Source organism: Elephas maximus, chromosome 5 (genome assembly GCF_024166365.1).
Source record: "Elephas maximus indicus isolate mEleMax1 chromosome 5, mEleMax1 primary haplotype, whole genome shotgun sequence".
Classification (NCBI taxonomy): domain Eukaryota; kingdom Metazoa; phylum Chordata; class Mammalia; order Proboscidea; family Elephantidae; genus Elephas; species Elephas maximus.
This window is the reverse complement of record NC_064823.1, coordinates 161615830-161640344: the sequence shown is the minus strand read 5'-3', so window position 1 is coordinate 161640344 and position 24515 is coordinate 161615830. Positions and strand designations below refer to the sequence as shown.

Sequence of the window (24515 nt, the reverse complement as noted above, 5' to 3'; positions counted from 1 at the left end):
TCTGTGGTTTCTAATCTGCTGTTAATCTTACCCAGGGTATTTTTCACTTCAGATGTAGTTTTCTTTAGAAATTTCATTTGGGTCTGTATATGTATATTCTATTTCTTCCCTCATCTTGTTCATGTTTTCTTTTGTATTCTTGAGCATATTTATAAGACATATAGTATTTTAAAGTTCTTCTCTGCTAATTTCATCATCTGTCATTTCTGGGTCTATTTGTATAGATTGATATTTCTCCTGATTCATGGTTTGTATTTTCCTTCTTGTTGGTACGACCTTTTAGTTTTTGACTGGATGTCAACATAGTCAGTTTTAGTTTGAGTGTAGGATATTTTTGTATTCCTTTAAAGAGTGTTGGACTTTGTTCTAGCAGGCAGTTAAGTTACTTACGATCAGTTTGATCCTTCTGAGGCTTGCTTTTGGCTTTGCTTGGACAGGTATAGTAACTTTTATTCTAGGGTTAATTTAACCCCATCACTAAGATGACCCTTCTGAGGACTCTCCACCCTGGCTGATGGAAACAAACTAGTCTCAGCTTTCTGGTAATTCTTCCCCAGGATTTATGGAGTTTTATCGCATACATGCCCAGGTAAGTACATGGCCAAATATTTGAGAGACTTTCTGCAGGTCTCCAGAGCTCTGTGTGCATGCCCTGCTGTCTGGAACTCTGCCCCACAAATTCTAGCCAGTCTCTGCTTCCTCAGCTCATTGAGGCTGCTGGTCTATGGGTCTCCCCGGTGTTAGTCTCCTAGTCCTGCTCTAACAAATACCATAAGCGGGTGGTCTTAAAGAAATTTTCTCCCCCTCCCACCACTCACTGCCATCTTAGCAGTTGGGGGGTCCTCATTAAGCAGACAAGGAAGCTGAGTCTAAGGTGGCCCTGGCCCCCAGTACAGCCTCATGACTGTCCGTACCACTGTGGAACCAGGGGCCAGGGAGCTGGGCAGGCAGCTCTGCGAGGGTGAAGGCCCCACTGTGTACCACTCGGCATTTGCTCCCCTGCTCCGACTGCCCACGCGGGTCTCAGGCCCCTCTTGTCCACTTGAGAATGCTGCTCCCACTGTGGCCATGCCCCAGCCTTAGTTTCTCCCATTTCTGAATCATCTCATGAGCAAAGGAATATGCTGTTCTTCCTCTCACCTGGAAAAAACAAACAGTGAACAAAAACAAGCACACACTCCCAGCCCCATTCCTGCCCGGTTCTCTGCTCCCTGTGCAGCCAAACTCAGAGCTGTCAGGACCTGCTGACCCAACCCCACCATACTCTCTCGCAAACCAGCTGGGCTCTGGTCAAGGTCACTGTGGTGCCAAGTGCCAAGCCCTCCTGCCCCCTCTCCCCTAGCTCAGCCACTGATGTCTGCTTGCTCCTAGAGTTTCACACAGGCTCCTGAGTGTTCCAGCACCCCACCCCCCAAATTCCAGATACACGTCATGTGTCTCTGGTGTCCTCCTTGCCCTTGCATCTCCCTTGGGTGTCTGTCTGGTGAGCATCCCAGACCCAACCTGCCCAGAACCATGATCCCAGTCCTTCCCACTGCCATCCTCCACCCCTCTTGCTCTCCCACCCTCATCCAGGCCATTAGGGAATCCTGAAGTGCTGCCATCAAACATTTCCAGAAGCCTGGCCTTCTCAGGGCCATGGCCCAGTCCTTCCTCCACACCCCTCCCCACGGGAAAAGTGCACAGCAGAGGAAGCTTATCCTAGCCATGGAGTGTTCTAAGAGATGAGCAGGAGCTAGACCACAGCCAGAGGCTGCTCTTGGTGTGCTTTCCTGGCACATCAAGTTAGGATTTCTTTTTTCATTTTAAATGATACTTTATACCTAATTTGCATGTAGCTTATTATTTATAATTTTGGAACATTTACGATAAAGCAACCTGTCCCCCAAAGCATAGATCAGCACCAGACTCCAAGGCCATGTGATGTCGCCCTGATGAATCTTCTCTTGCTTGCTCTGTCCCACGTTGACCCCTTCTCAGCAAGAGCTTCCCCAGGCGGCCAATTGAAACTTTGCTGCTCCAACAGCCTTTCCCTGACCTGGGCATGTTCCTTCTTAGCACACCCACTGGTGGGCAAACCAATTCACAAATGTGCACACTGCACCCTCTAGTACACACACAGCACCCTCTGCTGCCCACATGGCACCCTGTAATGCACACATAGCACCCTCTACTGCACACACAACACCCTCTGCTGCACGCATAACACCCTCTACTGCCCGCATAGCACCCTGTAATGTACACACAGCACCCTCTACTGCACACAGTGCTCTCTACTGCACAAAGCGCCCTCTACACACAGCAGGGTCTACAGCACACACAGCAGGGTCTACTGCACACACAGGAGGATCTACTGCACACACAGCGCCCTCTACTGCACACAGCGACCCCTACTGCACACACAGCACCCCACAATGCACACACAGCACCCCCTACTGCACGCACAGCACCCCCTACCGCACGCACAGCGCCCCCACCACACACAGCGCACTCTACCCCATGTACAGTGCCCTCTACCTCACGCACAGTGCTCCCTACTGCACACACAGCACCCTCGCTGCACACAGCGCCCCCACTGCACACACTGCACCCCCTACTGCACACACAGGACCCTCTACTGCACACACAGGACCCTCTACTGCACACACAGCACCCTCGCTGCACACAGCACCCCCACTGCACACACTGCACCCCCTACTGCACACACAGGACCCTCTACTGCACACACAGCACCCTCGCTGCACACAGCGCCCCCACTGCACACACTGCACCCCCTACTGCACACACAGGACCCTCTACTGCACACACAGCATGCTCTACTGCACACACAGCGCCCCCTACTGCACACACAGGACCCTCTACTGCACACACAGCATGCTCTACTGCACACACAGCGCCCCCTACTGCACACACAGGACCCTCTACTGCACACACAGCATGCTCTACTGCACACTCTGCACCCCCTACTGCACACACAGGACCCTCTACTGCACACACAGCAGGGTCTACTGCACACACTGCACCCCCTACTGCACACACAGGACCCTCTACTGCACACACAGCAGGGTCTACTGCACACACTGCACCCCCTACTGCACACACAGCATGCTCTACTGCACACGCAGCGCCCCCTACTGCACACACAGGACCCCTACTGCACACACAGGACCCCTACTGCACACACAGCGCCCCCTACTGCACACACAGGACCCCCTACTGCACACACAGCAGGGTCTACTGCACACACTGCACCCCCTACTGCACACACAGGACCCTCTACTGCACACACAGCAGGGTCTACTGCACACACTGCACCCCCTACTGCACACACAGCATGCTCTACTGCACACACAGCGCCCCCTACTGCACACACAGGACCCCCTACTGCACACACAGCACCCCCTACTGCACACACAGGACCCCTACTGCACACACAGGACCCCTACTGCACACACAGGACCCTCTACTGCACACACAGCATGCTCTACTGCACACACAGCACCCCCTACTGCACACACAGGACCCCCTACTGCACACACAGCGCCCCCTACTGCACACACAGGACCCTCTACTGCACACACAGGACCCCTACTGCACACACAGTGCCCCCTACTGCACACACAGGACCCTCTACTGCACACACAGGACCCTCTACTGCACACACAGGACCCCTACTGCACACACAGCGCCCCCTACTGCACACACAGGACCCCTACTGCACACACAGCGCCCCCTACTGCACACACAGGACCCCCTACTGCACACACAGCGCCCCCTACTGCACCCACTGCGCCCTCTACTGCACACACCACACACTGTTGCCATCTCCAACCTCTGCTCTGTCCCAGCACCTAGCACCCAGCACCCACCTGGAAGGGCTGTCAGGCCAGCAGGAACCCTAGGCTGCTGCCTGGGGTGACCTTGGGGTCCACAGAAAAGGCCATGACTACCCCCCCACACTCCCACCTCCCCATGACCACCCCCACCCCAGCAGAAAGCAGCCAGACGAGGTCTTCTGCCTTACTAATGTATTCCATCTTTCAAAAAGAAAGACATGATTTTAATATTACTTAACAATATGTTAAAAAAGTAGCCAGGCAGGCCTCCGTGTTAATACAATTGTACACTCTATAACAGACTTGATGACGGTGTGAGTACTGGGTGGATTTTTCGTTTTTAACTTTCTCATTCTGCAGGGATCTTACACAAGCTGGCTACGAGTCGGGGGGTCAAACACAAATAGCGGAACGTGTACACTCTCAAACAGGACGTTGTGGAGGAGACGGAAGATCGCCTGCCCTGGACCCCGCGAATCGGGTGGGGACGCGGGGCGCGAGCGTGAGTGACGACTGGCCCCCAGGGGACCGGGTGACAGGACGGTGAGATGCAGAGGCGACGGAGCCACGCGGACGGCCACACTCGCGCTGGGCCGGCCAGGCCCGGGAGGCGGGTTCAAGTGTCCGAGACCAAGGCGGCTGGAGGAATTGGCGGGAAGCTACTGTTCAACCCCAATGCACAGAGCTACAGTCACAGTCGCACTCACAGACTACAGGCACACCAGCTGGACTCGGGGAGCCGCCACGCCACCCCAGGGCCGGGCCAGCGAGGGTCAGCACGCCAGCGGTTTGGCCGGGCTCACGCCTGCGCCCTCTCCAGCGGTCCTCATTCAGTGGGCAGCAAACGTGGCTTTTTTCAAGCTAAAATTGGACCAGTTGATGGACAGTCTTTGCCGGGTCTGTCGCGCAGAATCCAAGCAGAATCTACGAGACAAAAAGGCAAAGGGTCATGGAAGGCAGTGGCCATGCCCACCGGTGCTGCAGCCCACACCACGCCAGCCTCCCAGGCGAAGGGCTGCTGACCTCCTGTACAGAAGGCGAGGCTATTTCCCTCACAGCCTTCTCGGCACACCTTCCGAAGCCGCTCTAGCTCCCTGTGAGCCGCAGAGCACAAACTCCACCTGCAGTGGGTGGTGTTGACACTCACCCGGGAGACAGAATTTAGGGTTGCTCAACCATTCAAGCACAGACTGGGTGTCAAGTGCCAGGCCGGGAGCAGAGTACCGCAGTGCCCACTGCCAGGCAGGGTTCTTCCACAGGAACCCCCATGGGCACCACTCAGAAGTCTCCAAACACCAAGTGGGTTACATCCTGCTGAAGGGTGGTCAGGGGAGCCTGGTCCACACCACAGGAGAGCTGCCCACGGTTCCCCTGGCACTGGGCATAAAACCCAGGCTGCCCCCACAGGCCCCAGGTACAGGGTGCTGTATATACAGGTGACCGATAACACTACCATGCTGCAGTGCCCGCCCTCCCCCAGGAGAAGACTGCTGTCCAGCTTTGTAGTTATCAGTCCCCTTAACATCCCATGACTGAACACATCCTGAGCAAGTAGTCTGGCTGCTGAATTCTGAGATCTACGCACTCTCTTTTGTTATTGCCACTTTCACTCGACATTGTGAGATTCCTCCCCGAGGCAGGAGCTTGTCCATTGCTGAGGCTGTATGAAGAAGAACGTATCCATCCCAGTCCTGACGGCGGGCTGAGGGGTTCCTGATCTGGGGACGCCACTCTCCTTGTCCTGCCTCCTGGAGCACGCCCACAGGAGTTGCCCCCACCTACACACTCGCACGTGGAACATACCACCTCAATTCTACTAGAGTCTGCCAAACTCTGGCCCACGTGGCTTTCACCAGTCCATGCTCCCAGGGGCTGTGCCCTTGCCCAGAGGTAACCTAAACCAGTCTGTGGACAGACTCCTGGCCTCTGCCAGGCTGGCCTCTGGCACTTTATTGGTCAAACGTGCTCCGGGAATTCCTGTTAGTGGTTTTTGTCTGCCCATTTTTCAATTGGTTTGTCTTTTTCTTACTGACCTGTAAAATTTCTTTATTGATACTAATCCTTTGTTAGGTCCCTAGGCAGAGGTAATGGTCTGTGCTCCACTGCCAGCCTACTTCCATAAAGACTACAGCCAATGAATCCCTACGGAGCAGCTCTACTCTGTAACACCTGGGGTCGTCGTGAGTCGGAGCTGACAGCAACCAACAACGCTTTGTTATGTGCTGTAACTTCCTTTAAACCTTTAATTTTAATGTACTATAATTTATCGATCTTTTATGATTGATGTTTTAAAAAATTTCCCCTTCCCTGAGGTCAGAAAGATTTGTGTTTGACATTTAAAATCCTAGTCCCCCTGTTGGTGCAGTGAATTACTTCATACAGCCCTTCCAGCCATGGTCTTGTGACTCTCACAGAATGACTGGGTGGGACTCTGCAGATAAAGTGCCTGTGGCCCACCAAGGGGGCTGGATCACCTGCCAGTAATGCAAATAAAGAGCACGGCACCCTTGCAGGGGTTGGAGCATGCAAATAAGGTTCCTGGAACCCTTGTAGGGGACTGGTCAGTTTTGCCATCCTGCTAGGCTTAAAGGGAGCCAATTCCAGAGGCTCAAGTGGGACCTTATTACCACCAAGAAGAGCCAGGAGCGGAATGTGTCCTTTGGACCTAGAGTCCTGCACTGAGAACCTACTAGACCCAGGAGACAAAGAGAGCTGTAACACTGTAGGCAGCGGCACTGTGAGATGGCATGGCAGGCTTCTCAACCCACCGAGTGAGGTGGCTACAGTGGCTTCCTGGCCTGTGGAGCGAGAGCTGACAATCTTTGGGCAGAGGCTTCTGGGCAGAGTGGGGTACCTTGGGAGAGCTAAAGAGAGCTTTGTAATACTTACCTGGGCAGGGCAGAGGCCAGGCCGAGGGCCAAGAGAGAGGCCTGCCTGCAGCCATGACTGAGAAGCTGTCCTAATCGAAGAACTGTACCCTGAGTTGTTTACTTCCAAGTCGACCCTGATCCTGAATTATAATCTGTTACTTCCCTAATAAACCCCATAATCGTGAGTATGGTCTGTGATTGTGTGTAACCACTGCAATGAATTACTGAACCCAGTAGAGAGCACTGTAGGAGGGATGGCTCGTGTCAGAATTGGTAAACAGGTTGGAGAGTGGAGGTGTGTCTGACCTCCACCTCATGGGAGTCAGCTGTGGGCTGATGGTGATCTTCATTCTCTCTCCTCAAGTTAGGCGAGGTCTCTGGCGCCATACTATTTTTACAGCCTAGAGCTGACCTCTGAGTGCAACATGATACAGAGATCCAATTTCAGTTTTCCAACACAGAGAGCAACTTTTCACAGCTCCATTCATAAACAGGACCTCATTTCCTGGTGGCCTGCCGACACATCCTGTCTGTTACGGTCAGGGTTGGTCTGCTTCTAGGCTGTGTCTTCTGTCCGCTGACCACCCATCACTGCACCAGTATCAAAATGTTTTAACGGCATGACTTTATAAGTCTTTATAATGGGTAGGATACCTGTCCCTCCTTGTTCTTCCAGTTCTTCTCAGACATGTCAGGGCAATCCTTGGTGCTACACTTTTTCTTTTGTGCTTTGCTTTGGGTATCTTGCTTAACGCTCAGATTGCTAACAGTCATCTGTGTCGTAGGCTGTTCCGGTCGGCCCTTTACATTGCCGTATGGCATTCCAGTCTATGGGTGTGTCACAACTTGGCCGTCCTAACACGTTTCAGAAGCACCGTGTTACAGCTCCACACAGCCCTTGGGTTTTGACTGGGGGCGGGGGGCGGGAGGATTAAATCCACAGAGCAACTTAAGGAAAATCCACCAGCTCGACGACATGAACTCTTCCTATCTGTGAATACAAATCTCACATCTTTTATTTCTGTTTTCTTTAATGTTCTTCAGGAAAGTTTCATCATCTTCCGTGCCCCAATCCTGTGCCTCTCTTGTTAAGATTTACCAGCAGACACCTAGCTTTTGATGCTATTGTATTTTCCGCTGATGGCGTAGAGAAAAACACCTTCCGTACACTTCTGCTAAGGCCAGCCCCTTACTAAACTGTCCTTCACATTCTTCCGTACTGACTATGCAGACAACTGTATCATCTGAAAAACCGCCGTTTTTTCCTGCCTCCCACTCCCGAAGACTTCATTTCTCTTGTCTTACTGTGCTGGCCAGTCTAAGGCTGAACAGAAGCAGGAAGGGAGAGCACTTGTGCTTTGTACATGCTAGCACACCTCCCCAGTGGGCATAAGGTTTCATCGAGATTTCTCTTTTGATAAACTGCTTTATCGGGTTAAGATGTTTCCTTCTATTACCTGTTCACCACTTTTTAAAATTATACACAGAGTAATGGTTCTATCAAATGCTGTTTTTCCATCTACTGAAACAATCATAAGGCTCTTCTTTAACATGTTAACATAGCCAAGAACATAACAGATTTTCTAACACTGAACACTTCGCTTTCTTGGGCTAAACCAGTTTGCTCATGGTCTGCTGCCTTCTGGGGTTAGATTTGGTTCGAGTATTTTCTTTAGAAATTTTGCAACTAATGTTCATGAATGAGACAAACCTGTCATTTTTCTTTTTCTGGTGTAGTCCTTGGCAGATTCTGGTACCAAAATTTTCCTGGTCTCATAAAATGAAATGAAGAGTATCTTCTTGGGTCCCTCTCTGTTTGAGTTTGTACAAGACTAGTACGATCTGTCATTTGGAAGTTTGGTAACGTCCCCTGTAAAGCTGTTGGAACGCAGTCTTCTCTCGGGCCGAGTCGCAGCTGCTACTGTGGTCTCTGTGGCAGCTACTGAGCCACTCAGGCTGCCTAGTGTTTCCTTGGCTTGATTTTGCATTTAAGTTTTTAAAATTGTCAGGAAGCTCTTCCCAGTATTCTCTTATTATAATCTCCGTAGTATCTGTAGTTATATCCCCCTTTTCACTTACATATTTAAAAAACGAAACCTTTTTATTTATGGAAATTTCCAAATATACACCAAAGAGTAGAGTACGAGCCCCTGTGTAGCCGGTACCCAACGTCGACCAATTATCAACATCTTGTTCCTTGTTCCAAATACTGTTATTTGATTTTTTTTTCTGCTTGACCAGTCTCCTAAAAGTTTATTTATCAATAAATCTCTTCAAAGAATCAAATTTTGGCTTTGTTGATGTTCTCTGGCATATCTTTGTGGTGTATTTCATTGATTTCTCTTACCTATTCTTTTTTTTACTTTCTTGTGTTTATTCTGTTGTCTTTTTCCTAATTTCTCAAATGAAATCTTTAACTCACTAATTTTCAGTTTCTTGGTTTGTTTGTTTTTACACTAGTTTTGGCATTTAAAGTTTTATATAAAGGGCTCTGAAAGAGAATCTTTCCTGGATCCCATAAGTTTTCAAATGCAATGTTTTCATTACCTTTTAGTTCTTCCTGTTTTAAAATCGTCACTGTGGTTTTTTACTTGGCCCGTGAGTTATTTAAAATTATATACTTTTAGAATTTCAAATACTTAGGGATCTTAAAATTGAAGATTTTGTTGTGGTTAGAGAACACAAACCGTATGGTGCTCATTCTCTGCGGTGGCAAGCCCTCCTCTGCGTGGCCTAGCGCGTTTCTGCGACCGTCCCGGTTTGCCCAAGAAGAATGCAAACTACCGTTCTCGGGTGCAGTGCGCCACCTACATTCATTAGCCACACCATTCTCATCTCCTACATCTCTGTGGATTCTCTGACTGCTTGAGCCTTCAACAATGCACAGAAATAGGCTGAAATCTCAGACCAGGGGTGTGGTTTCGTCTGATTCTCTGTGCCATTCCAACAATTTTTGCTTTTTGTATTTTGAGACTATTTCATTATTTGCAAATTTAAAAAATTTCTATTTCTCCCAGATAAACTGAACCCTTTGTCATTATATAGTAATTGCCTCTATCCCCAATAACAGAGTCCTGGTGGTGCAGGGGTTAAGCTCTCAGCTGTTAACCAAAAGGTTGGTTATTTCAACTCACCACCTCCATGGCGGAAAACGTGGTGGTCAGCATTTGTAAAGATTACGGCTTGGAAACCCTATGGGGCAGTTCTACTCTGTCTTATAGGGTCGCTATGAGTCGGAATCAACTGGATGGAAACTTTTTTTTTAATGATGCCTGTTTTAATTCTGTCTCCTATTACATAGCTACAACAGCTTCCTTGTAGCTAACTTACCTTTACCTTTTTTCTTTATTTCCATCTTTCCATTTCATTATACTTTAGGTATACCCTTGTAAACTGTGTGTGTGTGTACATAAATAAAACACAGTCTGACAATCTATTTACTTTTATTTTAGTCTGCTTACCATTTATTGTAGCTACTGATATAACTGGACTTAGGACTACCATGTTTTTAAATTTCTATTTATACCACTATTCTTACATTTTTTTTTTTTTTCTCTTTTTGGATTTTGATTTTTTTGTTGTTTTGTTCTACCTTATCCCATTTTTTCTTCCTACTGGTTAGCAATTTATACAAGCTATTTCTACGCTTTTAATAGTTTTAATAGCTGCTCTTGAATTTTTACCATGCCCATTTAAGTCTGAACGTTAAGTATCTTAACTGCCCACCTGAACAATAACAGGACCAGAGAAGGCTCAGCTCCGATCTTTACTATCTTGCGTACACTGTGATTAATACTGCAGTTCTTTTCCTTTCAATCCTGCCAATGAGAAAGCATTACCATGTCCATGCTAACCTAGACTTATGGCCCCTGCATTTCTTGTTCTCCCTGCACATCACACTGTTCCTCTGGGAGCATCTTTCTTTTTTCCTGAAGTATAATCTGAGACACTTCCTTTCATGCAGGTATTTTGGTAGCAGTTTTTATTATGGGAAAACATTTTTATTTCATTCCTGTTCTGGAAGAATAATTTTGCTGGGTGCATAAATGTTAGACAGTTTTTACTTAACACTTTGTAAATACCACTCCACTGTTTTCTAGTTTTTGTTGCTAAGAAGTTTGTTTCATTCTAACCATTTGTAGGTGATCTTTTCTTTTCTTTTTTGATGTCCCTTAGTTTCATATGCCTTGTCTAGGAGTGGATTTTTCTGTTTATCTTGTTATATTTTGGCTTTGTAGACGCATATTTCTCATCAGTTCTACAAAATCCTTAGGCACCATCTCTTTGACTGCTGGTTCTTCCCGTATCTCTGCGTTTTCTCTTAGAGCACTCTCCAATTAAATGTTTGTTAAACCTACTTGTCTCTGTCTCCTAACCTCTTTCATATTTTCTGTTTTCCTAATATCTGTGTATTCTTGATACATCTGCTAGATATGCCCTCCAATTCACTAATTCCCTCTTCAACAGTGTCTAAGGTATCTGTCATCTATTGAGTTTTGATTTTAACAACTTTATTTTTTATTTCTAGTTTTTTCATTATTTTCCCTAAGTTTTGGGTGTTTGAGAATCTTTGTTTATATGGTCATGCATGATTTTAAAGTGTGGGAATCCTACAGGCCTACCTTGAGAAAAATTATTTCTAAAATTTACCTATAACCAGCAAGTGCCCTCCAATACTCCAAAATCCAGCCTCAGAGTGAGCCCATCCCTCCCTGCTGATTTAGCTCCAGCCCTGGCTCCTTTCTCTCCTGGCTTTGGTTCCTTGAGGTCCTGACCCATTCTCAGGTATTATTGGCCCAGTACACTTGGTATTCCCGCCTTGGTTCTAGGCAACACAGGCTTCCAGTCTCCCCAGCACCCTTATCCCACCCAATCCTGGCTCAACTCACATCTGTTTCTTTGGGGATGGGAGATGGTTCCCAGAAAACTTTCTTGCTTGTTGTAAGACCAGAAATACCTCAAGGAGTAGAAGAGTGCGATTTAAGGGCTGTGGGTGGGGGAAAAGGTCTCTTTTGAGCTCCTTAGTTGTCCATATCAGAAGGAGAATCCTGTATGCTGACTTTGCATCCAACAACATTACCAACCTTAATATCACAAGAAATGTACCTATATACTTCTGAGTTTTTTTAAAACATGATATCTGAGAATAATGACAATTTGATTTCTTCCAATTCTTATCCCCTTTGTTTCTTTTTTTGCTTTTATAAATAGAGGTTGTGGTAATAGGCATTCTTGTCTTTTTTAAAAAAAAATAACCTCAAGGGATAGGTTTTAACATTTTACCCTTAAGTATGATATTTGTTGAAGTTTTTCTTATGGATACTTTCATATTATATTGAGGAAATGCCCTCCTATTCCAGTTTAAGAGATTTTATTATGAATGGATGTTTAACAATTGTTTTTCACCACCTACTGTGATAATCATCGTGTGTGTGTGTGTATGTGTGTGTGCATATATATATATATACATATACACAGAAACCCTGGTGACATAGTGGTTAAGAGCTACGGCTGCTAACCAAAAGGTCGGCAGTTCAAATCCACCAGGCACTCCTTGGAAACCCTATGGGACAGTTCTACTCTGTTCTATAGGGCTGTTATGAGTCAGAATCAACTCAATGGCAACGGGTTTGGTTTTTTTTTGGTTTTATATATGTATATATAAAACCACAATTAGGATTTTACAATATTTAAAATATGAGTTAATGACTGTTTTGCACTGCAAACTGTTCCTTTTGTGTGTGTTTTTATTTGAAATAAACAGGATAAAGTACTTTCAAAGATAAAATAAAATATCTTCACCATATTCACATAATAGGTAATTGCTGAACGCAGCACTGATTAAGTCTGCCCAAACATCAATGTTACTTTCTATTAAAAGTGCGGCATATCAGTATGGTCAAACTTGAGTCCAGCAGGTGATCAGGGCTCAACAGAACAGGCTGCTGGGCTCAGTCAAGCAGGATCTGGCAGGTGTGGGGGGGCCTGAGTATTTGCATTTCCCTGTGCTCCTGGTGATGCTGCTGCTCCAGGGCCACTTTAAGAGCCACTGCCACAAAGGCTTCTCTGCACCCGTGAAGCGGGGAGGGGTACAAGTGTGAGAGGTGAATGAGAAGTTGAGAGCAGGTATGCGCAAATGTGGGGCTGGGGTGCGGGGGGCTCATGGGTGGCAGGCCCGTCATCTAGAATATGACTCGGTAGCCAGGCTATCCGACTGGCTGATGGAACTTCCGTTCAGGAGACCTGGAAGTGCTATGGGATGGTCACCAAACCATCGTTACTCAGACACACTGTCCTAATGTTTACCTTTTGAAATACTCCACTTCCCTCTCTGTTTCATCCATATCCACACTGTCTAGGTCAATGTCTTTAGGCAGAAAGACATCATCTGCAAAATAAAAGAGATAAAAAGTCAGTCAAACTACAATAACTGGTCATTTTACCGGAACAGAAAAAATCATTTGATTTTACCAAAGTTTTAATAACTTCGCCAAACAACAACAAAAAATATTTTTAATGAGATCTTACATAAGGCAAAGGGAGGGCAAATCTATTTGATGTGCCTTGAAGGCACAGGTTCAGCCTGGAAATTACAGAGCTCACATCTCTTAAGCAAAGTAAGCATAGGCCTCCAGTTCTACTAGAAAACAACTGTTTGCTGGAAGCCAGACTCTGATGTGGCTGTCATTTAAGCACGGCCAGCCCATCAGAGAGCCTGTGAGAAGACGACTCTGGGAGGACGTGCTTCCTCCCCTAGCTACCACTTGTCTGTCAGTTTGTGGTATGGTAGTGGCTCGCACATTGCTGTGGTGCTGGAAGCTATGCCATCAATTGCTCATGTGCAAATTCAATTTGAAGCTGAAGAAAATTAAAATAAGTCCATCAGAACCAAAGTACAACCATGACAATATCCCACTTGAATTTAGAGACCATCTCAAGAAAAGATATGATGCCCTGAATATTAATGCTCGAAAACCAGACGAGTTGTGGAATGACATCAAGAACAGTATACGTGAAGAAGGCAAAAAGTCATCACAAAGACAGGAAAGAAAGAAAAGACCAAAATGGATGTCAGAAGAGACTCTGAAACCTGCTCTTAACATGTTGTTGTTGTTAGGTGCCATCGAGTCAGTTCTGACTCATAGCGACCCCATGCACAACAGAACGAAACACTGCCCCGTCCTGCACCATCCTTGTAATTGTTGTTATGCTTGAGCCCATTGTTGCAGCCACTGTGTCAATCCACCTAATTGAGGGTCTTCTTCTTTTCTGCTGACCCTGTACTTTACCAAGAATGATGTCTTTCTCCAGGACTGATCCCTCCTGACAATATGACCAAAGTACGTAAGGTGCAGTCTTGCCCTCTTTGCTTCTAAGGGGCATTCTGTTTGGACTTCTTCCAAGACAGATTTGTTCATTCTTTTGGCAGTCTATGGTATATTCAACATCTTTCGCCAACACAATTCAAAGGTATCAATTCTTCTTCAGTCTTCCTTATTCATTATCCAGCTTTCACACACGTATGATGTGACTGAAAATACCATGGATTGGGTCAGGCGTACCCTAGTCTTCAAGGTGACATCTTTGCTTTTCAACACGTTAAAGCGGTCCTTTGCAGCAGATTTGCCCAATGCAATGCTGCAATGCGTCCTTTGATTTCTTGACTGCTGCTTCCATGGCTGTTCATTGTGGATCCAAGTAAAATGAAATCCTTGACAACGTCAATCTTTTCTCCGTTTATCATGATATAGTTTATTGGTCCAGTTGTGAGGATTTTTGTTTTCTTTATGTTGAGGTGCAATGCATACTGAGGACTGTGGTCTTTGATCTTCATTAATAAGTGCTTCAAGTCCTCTTTATTTTCAGCAAGCAAGGTTGTGTCATCTGCATAACACAGGTTGTTAATGAGCCTTCCTCCAATCCTGATTCCCTGTTCTTCTTCATATAGTCCAGCATCTCGGATTATTTGCTCAGCATACAAGTTGAATAGATGTGGTGAAAGGATACAACCCTGACACACACCTTTCCTGACTTTAAACCACTCAGTATCCCTTTGTTCTGTCCCAACAACTGCCTCTTGATCTATGTACGGGTTCCTCATGAGCACAATTAAGTGTTCTGGAATTCCCATTCTTTGCAAGGTTATCCATAATTTGTTATGACCCACACAGCCGAATACCTTTGCATAGTCAATAAAACAAAGCTAAACATCCTTCTGTTACTCTCTGCTTTCAGCCAGGATCCATTTGGCATCAGCAATGACACCCCTGGTTCCAAGTCCTGCTCTTGAACATAAGAGCAGCTAAAGCAAATGGAAGATATTATGAAGTAAAAGAGCTAAACAGAAAGTTTCAAAGGGTGACTTGAGAAGACAAAGTATTATAATGAAATCTACAAAGACCTGGAGTTAGAAAACCAAATGGGAAGAACATGCTCAGCATTTCTCAAGCCGAAAGAACTGAAGAAAAAAATTCAAGCCTCGAGTTGCAATACTGAAGGATTCTACAGGCAAATACTGAATGATGCAGGAAGCATCAAAAGGAAATGGAAGGAATACATGGAGTCACTGTACGAAAAAAAAAAAATTGGTTGACATACAACCATTTTAGGAGGAAGCATATGATTAAGAACTGATGGTACTTGAGGAAGAAGTCAAAGCTGCACCGAAGGCACTGGTGAAAAACAGGGCTCCAGGAATTGAGATGTTTCAACAAACGGATGCATCGCTGAAAGCGCTCACTCATCTACGGCAAGAAATTTGGAAGACGGCTACCTGGCCAACCAACTAGAAGAGATCCATATATGTGCCCATTCTAAAGAAAGGTGATCCAACAGAATGTGGAAATTATCGGACAATATCATTAATACCACATGCAAGTAAAATTTTGCTGTAGATCATTCAAAAACGATTGCAGTACATTGACAGGGAACTGCCAGAAATTCAAGCTGATTCAGAGCAGAACTCTGAACAAGGAATATCACTGAGGATGTCTGATGGATCTTGATTGAAAGCAAAGAATACCAGAAAGACGTTTACCTGTGTTTAATTGACTATGCAAAGGCATTTGTCTGTGTGAATCATAACGAATTACGGATAACACTGAGAAGAATGGGAATACCAGAACACTTAATTGTGCTTATACGGAACCTGTACATAGGCCAAAAGGTGGTTGTTCCAACAGAACGAGAGGATACCGCATGGTTTAAAATCAGGAAAGGTTGCATCAGGATTGTATCCTTTCACCATACTTATTCAATCTGTATGCTGACCAAAGAATCCAAGAACCAGGACTATATGAAGAACAGGGCATCAGGATAGGAGGAAGACTCAATAACAACTTGCAACATGCAGATGACACAGCCTTGCTTGCTGAAAGTGAAGAGGACTTGAAGCACTTACTACTGAAGATCAAAGACCACAGCCTTCAGTATGAATTACGCCTCAACTGAACCAGTAAGCAACATCATGATAAATGGAGAAAAGATTGAAGTTGTGAAGGATTTCATTTTACTTGGATTCACTATCAACGCCCATGGAAGGAGCAGTCAAGACATGAAATGACGTATTGCATTGGGCAAATCTGCTGCAAAAGACCTCTTTAAAGTGTTCAAAAGCAAAGATGTCACTTTGAGGACCAAGATGTACCTGACCCAAGCCATGGTATTTTCAATCGACTTAGATGCACGTGAAAGCTGGACAATGAATAGGGAAGACCAAAGACAAATTGATGCATTTGAATTATGGCGTTGTATAAGAATATTAAATATACCATGGGCTGCCAGAAGAACAAACAAATCTGTCTTGGAAGAAGTACTGCCAGAATGCTCCTTAGAAACATCTCACGTACTTTGGACATGTTATCAGGAAGAACCAGTCCCTAGAGTAGGACATCATGCTTGGTAAAATAGAAGGTCAGTGACTCTCGACGAGATGGATTGACACAGTGGCTGCAACAATGGGCTTGAACACAGCAACAACTGTGAAGAAGGCACAGGACTGGGCAGTGTTTCGTTCTCTTCTACTTTTGGTTGTTGTGTGTTGGAACTCACTCAATGGCACCTAACAACAACAAAGCTGCTTAGGGCAGAGGCCTCCTTATGTCCCCGCTAAGGGGCAGGAGGGCCAGCCATCCACAGGAGCTACCCAGAGGGCAGGCACATGTCAGGTAAAAGAATGTGACTGCAGTCAGGACACAGGTGTCAACCTCTCCAGTGAAGACGGCTCTGCCCAGGCTCTGCCACACAGCTGGTCTGAGGCCCAAGCTGACCTGACGCCCCACGTTTGACTCATGGCCTCACGTCATAGGCTCGGCCTCTAGAGAAGGACCAACAAGGCCTAGGAGCATCATCCTTTGGGAATCTCAACTGAGGACGAATGGGAAAGATGAGGCATTCAGTCTACAGTGGGAACACGCCAGAGATTTCAGGATTTGCCAGGGACTTCATCAAATCTTTTCAGGCTGTTCTAAATTAGAAGCCAGGCTGTTTTCCACCTTGCAGTTAAATAATCCTCTTCTTTAAAAATAGAGGAGAGCAGGGTGATTGTTGATGCAGGATTACTCAATTACAAAAGTTCTGGTCCTAGAGGATCTCAGTTTCTCTCTTCTGCTCTGCCCACCCTAACGACTCACTACAGATGCCACCCGCGTGGTCTGGGCCGGTGGGAAGGCAAGGCCTCGCAGCAGGCCAACTCTCTGGCACCCAGGCCTCGTCTGGGCCTCATGTGCCAGTTGAGGACCCCGTGAGCACGAGTTCAGGTTGCTAGTGCAGGTATAGCACCTGACATGTTCAGAGGGAGGACGTAGAAACCACTTAACTTCTACGTTAAAGGTGCGTCTGCACTTGCCCACCATACCTTAGCATGGAGATGATTTTAAGGAATCCTTCACAAACAAACCCACTGCCGTCTTTTATTCCCATCGCTGGGCCTTTCCCAGCACAATTAAGGCATGTCTTCCCTGAAAAATCACAGGTAAGATTTCTGATGACCCACACAGCACACCAGGCAAAATGCCTTCATACCTGTTAGCTCACAGAAACACCACCTGAGAAAGCTCCCAGAGCACAGTCCCTCCACACAGACAAGCCCCCATGAAGGCCTGCTGGCATCCAGGTCTCCCACTCTCAGTTCTCATCCTACCCTGCACTGGCCCTCCCTCTCTCCACTGTATCCCCATGGTTTCAACAATTCCCGATTCTGACAATTCCCAAGCTTACACACACACCCCAGAACTCCATCTACAAAGCCACCTGACCCCCAACCAGGGCAAAACAGCATCCCTAGTACTTGGCTACAAGCCTGCTCCTCTTCTTGAGCACCACACCTCTACACCACTGACCTAGAAATGATCCTCCCGTTTCCCATTCATCATACCCTCATTGGGCTGGGGCCTGGCACTTTGCTGTCCCTTCTTTCTTGGTGAGTGGAGGACTAGGAGTCCCTCAGAGCCCATCGTGTGGCTGCTGTGACAGTCTCTACTAGATGAAAAGAAAAAGGCTCAGGAAATCATTCCCTTCCAGGAGGCCACACAGCTGGTCTGAGGCCCAAGCTGACCTGACGCCCCACGTTTGACTCATGGCCTCACGTCATAGGCTGGGCCTCTAGAGAAGGACCAACAAGGCCTAGGAGCATCATCCTTTGGGAATCTCAACTGAGGACGAATGGGAAAGATGAGGTTCAAAGGAAATGCATCCAGTGACCATTTTCTGGCCTCACTGCACAGCACAGGGTGGCACATGTGAATGGGAATGTGAGGACAGCTCCCAGACATACCAGGCCACTTAAAGCCACTCTGGAAGGTGAGCCTCGAGTTTCAAAGATTTGAGCAGCAGAATAAAAGACATAAGAGTTTCCACACACCAGCAATGAGAAAGCTGAAAAGGAGATTAAGAAGACAACTCCATTTCCCATAGCATCTAAGAGAATAACATATCTAGGAATAAATTTACCCAGGGATGTGAAAGACTTACAAAACGAAAATTTAAAAACACTGCTAAAAGAGACTAAGGAAGACCTAAACAGATGGAAAGACATTCTGTGCTCGTGGATTAGAAGACTTAATATAGTCAAGATGTCAATATTACCCAAAACAGATACGACGAAATCCAGATATAAATATCAAAAGCACTCTTTACAGAAATGGAAAAACTAATCCTCATTTTTATACAGAAAGACAAGGGACGCTGAATAGCCAAAGTAATTCTGAACAAAGTAGAAGGTCTCACACTTCCTGACTTCAAAACATATTACATAGCTACAGTAATCAAAACAGCCTGGTGCTGGGTTAGTGATGGACACATAGACCAATGGAACAGAACTGAAAACCCAGAAAAAAACCCAAACATCCATGGGGAATTGATTTTTGAGCAGGGATCTAAATCCATTCAATGGGAAAGAAACAGTCTCTAACTAAGTGTTGGCAAAACTGATTTCCACATGCAAAAAAATTAGGCAAGATCCATACCTCAGGCTACACACAAAAGCTAACTCAAAATGTGTAAAGGACATAAATGTGAAACCTAAAACCGTAAAGTTCTTACAAGAAAACATAAGAGGAAAGCTATGGGACTTAGTTTTTTTCAATGACAGAATGAATGCACAAGCAGCAGAAAACAAAACAGGTGACGGGGAACTGGTAAAAATTAAATACTTATGGTCATTAAAAGATTTTATCAGAAGAGTAAGAAGGCAACACACAGAACTTTTCCCCCACGAGTCTGTCAGTTAGCTGTACTGTGGGGGCTTGCGTATTGCTGTGATGCTGGAAGCTATGCCACCGATATTCAAAGACCAGCAGGGTCACCCATGGCAGACAGGTTTCAGCTGAGCTTCCAGACTAAGACAGACTAGGAAGAAGGACCCGGCAGTCTACTTCTGAAAAGCATGAGCCAGTGAAAACCTTATGAATAGCAGCGGAACACTGTCTGATATAGTGCTGGAAGATGAGCTCCCCAGGGTGGAAGGCACTCAAAACACGACAGGGGAAGAGCTGCCTCCTGAAAGTAGAGTCGACCTTAATGACGTGGATGGAGTCAAGCTTTTGGAACCCTCATTTGCTGATGTAGCACGACTTAAAATGAGAAGAAACAGCTGCAAACATCCATTAATAATCAGTACCTGGAATGTATGCACAAGGGATGAATCCATGAAAACTGGAAATCGTCAAAAATGAAATGGAATGCATAAACATTGATATCCTGGGCATTAGTGAGCTGAAATGGACTGGTATTGGTCATTTTGAATCGGACAATCATATAGTCTACTATGCTGGGAATGACAACTCAAAGAGGAATGGCATTGCATTCATCATCAAAAAGAACATTTCAAGATCTATCCTGAAGTACGCTGTCAATGATAGGATAATATCCATACGCCTACAAGGAAGACTAATTAATATGACTATTATTCAAATTTACCCATCAATCACTAAAGCTAAAGATGAAGAAACTGAAGATTTTTACCAACTTCTGCAGTATGAAATTGATCAAACTTGCCATCAGGATGCATTGATTATTACTGGTGATTGGAACGCGAAAGTTGGAAACAAAGAACGATTACTGGCTGGAAAATATGGCCTTTGTGATACAAACGATGTCTGAGATCGCATGAGAGAATTTTGCAAGACTGGCTTCTTTGTTGCAAAGACCATTTTTCACCAAAATAAACAGCAACTATACATGTGGACCTCACTGGATGGAATATACAGGAATCAAATTGAATATATCTGTGGAAAGAGACAATAGAAAAGCTTGATATCATCAGTCAAAACAAGGCCAGGGGCCGACTGGAGAACAGACCATCAATTGCTCAAACGCAGGTTCAAGTTGAAGCTGAAGAAAATTAGAGCAAGTCCATGAGATCCAAAGTATGACCCTGAGTACATCCCACCTGAATTCAGAGACCACCTCAAAAATAAATTTGACGCACTGAACAATAATGACCGAAGAACAGAGGAATTGTGGAATGACATCGAGGACATCATACATGAAGAAAACGAGGTCATTAAAAAGACAGGAAAGAAAGAAGAGACCAAAACGGATGTCAGAAGAGAAACTTGCTCTTGAACGCTGAGTAGCTAAAGCAAAAGGAAGAAATGATAAAGTAAAAGAGCTGAACAGAAGATTTCTAAGGGCGACTCGAGAAGACAAAGTATTATAACGGCACGTCCAAAGAGCTGGAGATAGAAAATCAAAAGGCAAAAACACGCTCAGCATTTTTCAAGGTGAGAGAACTGAAGAAAAATGCAAGTCTCGAGTTGCAATAGTGAAGAATTTTATGGGGAGAACAGTAAACGATGTGGGATGCATCAAAAGAAGATGGAAGGAATACAGATTCACTATACCAAAAAGACCTGGTGGACATTCAACCACTTCAGGAGACAGTGTATGACCAGGGACTGATGGTACTGAAGGAAGAAGTCCAAGCTGCACTGAAGGCATTGGCGAAAACGGGCTCCAGGAATTGGCAGAATACCAACCGAGATGTTTCGACAGATGCAGCGCTGGAGGTGCTCACTCATCTATGCCAAGAAATTTTGGGGAGAGCTGCAGGGCCAACCAACTGGAAGAGATCCATATTTATGCCTATTCCCAAGAAAGGTGATCTAACCGAATTCAGAAATTATCGAACGATATCATTAATACCGCATGCAAACAAAATTTTGCTGAAGATCATTCAGAAGTGGCTGCTGCAGTATATCGACGAGAAACTGCCAGAAATTCAAGCAGGATTCAGAAGAGGACGTGGAACCAGGGATATTGTTGCTGATGTCAGATGGGTCCTGGCTGAAAGCAGAGAATTCCAGAAGGATGTTTACCTGTGTTTTATTGACTATGCAAAGGCATTTGACTGTGTGGATCATGACAAATTATAGACAGCACTGCAAAAAAAGGCAATTCCAGAACACTTAACTGTGCTTGTTAGGAACCTGTACACAGAGCAGGAGCCAGTCGTTTGAACAGAACAAGGGGACACTGCGTGGTTTAAAGTCAGGAAAGGTGTGCGGCAGGGTTGTATTCTTTCACCATACCTATTCAATCAGTATGCTGAACAAATAATTGGAGAAGCTGGACTATATGAAGAAGAAAGGGGCATCAGGATTAGAGGAAGACTCATTAACAACCCGTGTTATGCAGATGACACAACCTTGCTTGCTGAAAGTGAAGAGGACTTGAAGCACTTACTAATGAAGATCAAAGACCACAGCCTTCAGTATGGATTACACCTCAACATAAAGAAAACAAAATTCCTCACAACTGGACCAATGAGCAACATCATGATAAATGGAGAAAAGATTGAAGTTGTCAAGGATTTCATTTTACTTGGATCCACAATCAACAGCCATGGAAGCAGCAGTCAAGAAATCAAAAGACGCGTTGCATTGGGGAAATCTGCTGCAAAGGACCTCCTTCAAGTGTTGAAAAGCAAAGATGTCACCCTGAAGAGTAAGGTGTGCCTGACCCAGGCCATGGTGTTTTCAATCGCCTCATATGCACGTGAAAGCTGGACAATGAATAAGGAAGACTGAAGAACAGATGCGTTTCAATTGTGGTGTTGGTGAAGAGTACTGAATATACCATGGACTGCCAAAAGAATGAACAAATTTTTCTTGGAAGAAGTGCTGCCAGAATGCTCCTTAGAAGCAAGAATGGCGAGACTGCGTCTCACATACTTTGGATGTGTTACCAGGAGAGATCGGTCCTTGTAAGAAGAACATCGTTCTTGGTAAAATACAGAGTCAGTGAAAAACAGGAAGACCCTCAGGGAGATGGACTGACACAATGGCTGCAACACTGGGCTCAAGCGTAACAATGATTATGGGATGGCGCAGGACGGGTCGTGTTTTTTCTATTGTACATCAGGTAGCTGTGAGTCGCAACTGACTGGAGGGCACCTAACAACAACAACAGAACTTTCTACCATGATAACAGACAGGATGTGCCTTCCTCTGATGTGGACATGAAGCATTCACCAAAGTTGAGCATATATTGCTCACAAAGAAAACATCAGTAAATTTCACGAAGCAGAAATACTACAAATGGTATCTCTGATCACAACGTAAAAAAAACTATTAGCCAAAAAAAAAAAAAAGGTTCTCCCAACTGGAAATTTAAGTCACCTGATTGTCTGAAATAGGGAAAACAAATGGAAATTACAGAAATTCAGAAATTATTTAATAATAATCATTAATGGAAACAACCTATCAGATGCTATGAGATAGGCTTAAAGCAATGCTCAGAGGAAAATTCGAAGAGCTTTTCTCAACAAAAATGGAGGCATGGAAACAATCTAAATTCCTAACTCAAAAAGTCAGAAAAAGAACAAAGTAAAACAAAAGCAGCACATGGAAGGAAATAAAGATAATTAATGGTATAGAGGAAAGAACAAAAGTAAAACATAATTAATAAATCAAGAGGCTGGTTATTAAAAAAAAAAAAAAATTAAGGCAGACCAACCACTAACTAACTTGAAGAAAATTAGGGAGAAAGCACAAACCTACAAGACAATAAACAACAAGGGGAAAAATCATCACTGGAAAAATGTTTACAGTCTTCAGACTACTTTGCAGACATCTATGCAAATCAACTGGAAAACCTGGCCCAAATGGTAATTTACTATGGAAATACTGCCTCTCAAAATTAACCTCAGCAGCGACAGAAACATTGAACAGACCAATCTCCACAGAGGAAGGAGAGAGTTACCGAGGACTACCCCGCAGAGAAGTACCAGGCCCTGCCGGTTACAAAGGGGGTTTCTATCACACCTTCAAAGCCCAGACAGTTCCAGCAGCGTGAATGGTTTTAGAACGCTGAAAATGAAGGAACACTTCCTGTTTGTAAGTGTAACACTGATACTCAAAGCTAATATAAAACAAAAAACCAAACCGACTGCTGTCGTGTTGATTCTGACTCATAGCGACTGTACAGGACAGAGTACAACTGCCTCATAGGATTTCCAAAGAGCGTCTGATGGATTCGAACTCTTAACCACTATACCATCAGGGTTTCCAAAGCTAATACAGACAGTACAAAAAAGGAGAAAATTATACACCATTATCTTTCATGAATATTGATGTAAAAAAAAAACACTCAATAATAGCAACTTGAAACTAAATAAAGACTGTAATACACCACAAGCAAGTGGTATTTATTCTAGGAATGCAAGGCTGGGACAATATTAGGAAATCCAATTATATACTATACCATATAAATACGTCTAAGAAAAAAAGAGCCCTGGTGGGACAGTGGTTAAGTGCTCAGCTGCTAACTGAAAAGTTGGCTTGAACCCACCAGCCCCCGTGTGGCAGAAAGATGTGGCAGTTTGCTCCCGCCAAGATTACAGCCTTGGAAACCCTATGGGACAGTTCCACTCTATTTTATAGGGTCACTATGAGTTAGGATCGACTCGATGGCAAGTGGTATGGGTAAGAAAAAAAATCATGATTATCTTCACAGATGTTGGGGAAAGCCTTTGATAAAATTCAACACATTACTGATTAAAATACCCAAGAAAAACAGAAATCAGTAGTATCTTAGCATGATGAAACACAGAAACTTTAGTACTAAAGCCAGCCTCTTACTATATTTCCATTAATATCAGGAACAAAACAGGCGGAAAATAATTAGAGGCAGAAGAATTAAAAAAAAAAAAAAAAAGAAGTGAAGCTTTCTTTTTGTAGATATTTGATAATGTATCTGGAAAATCCTAGAGAACCAATATTAAGACTCAAACAGTAAAATAATTCATTAAGGCTGTTGTCAGCTGCCATCAAGTGGGTTCTGACTTGTGGCAACCCCAGGTGTGCAGAGT

At 44.9% G+C, this 24515-nt stretch overlaps 1 protein-coding gene across 1 annotated transcript in view; it reads right to left on the bottom strand.

The window, feature by feature from the left end:
• Positions 1 to 4024: 4024 nt before the first annotated feature.
• FAM193A (family with sequence similarity 193 member A) overlaps positions 4025 to 24515 on the bottom strand; it is a 192971-nt gene continuing 172480 nt past the window's right edge. The window contains exons 20-21 of the mRNA XM_049886592.1: positions 13013 to 13094; positions 4025 to 4760 (exon numbers count right to left, since the gene is read on the bottom strand). Of these exons, the coding sequence (XP_049742549.1) occupies positions 4667 to 4760; positions 13013 to 13094 (176 nt within the window). The 3' untranslated portion in view covers positions 4025 to 4666. The remainder of the gene's footprint in view (positions 4761 to 13012; positions 13095 to 24515) is intronic.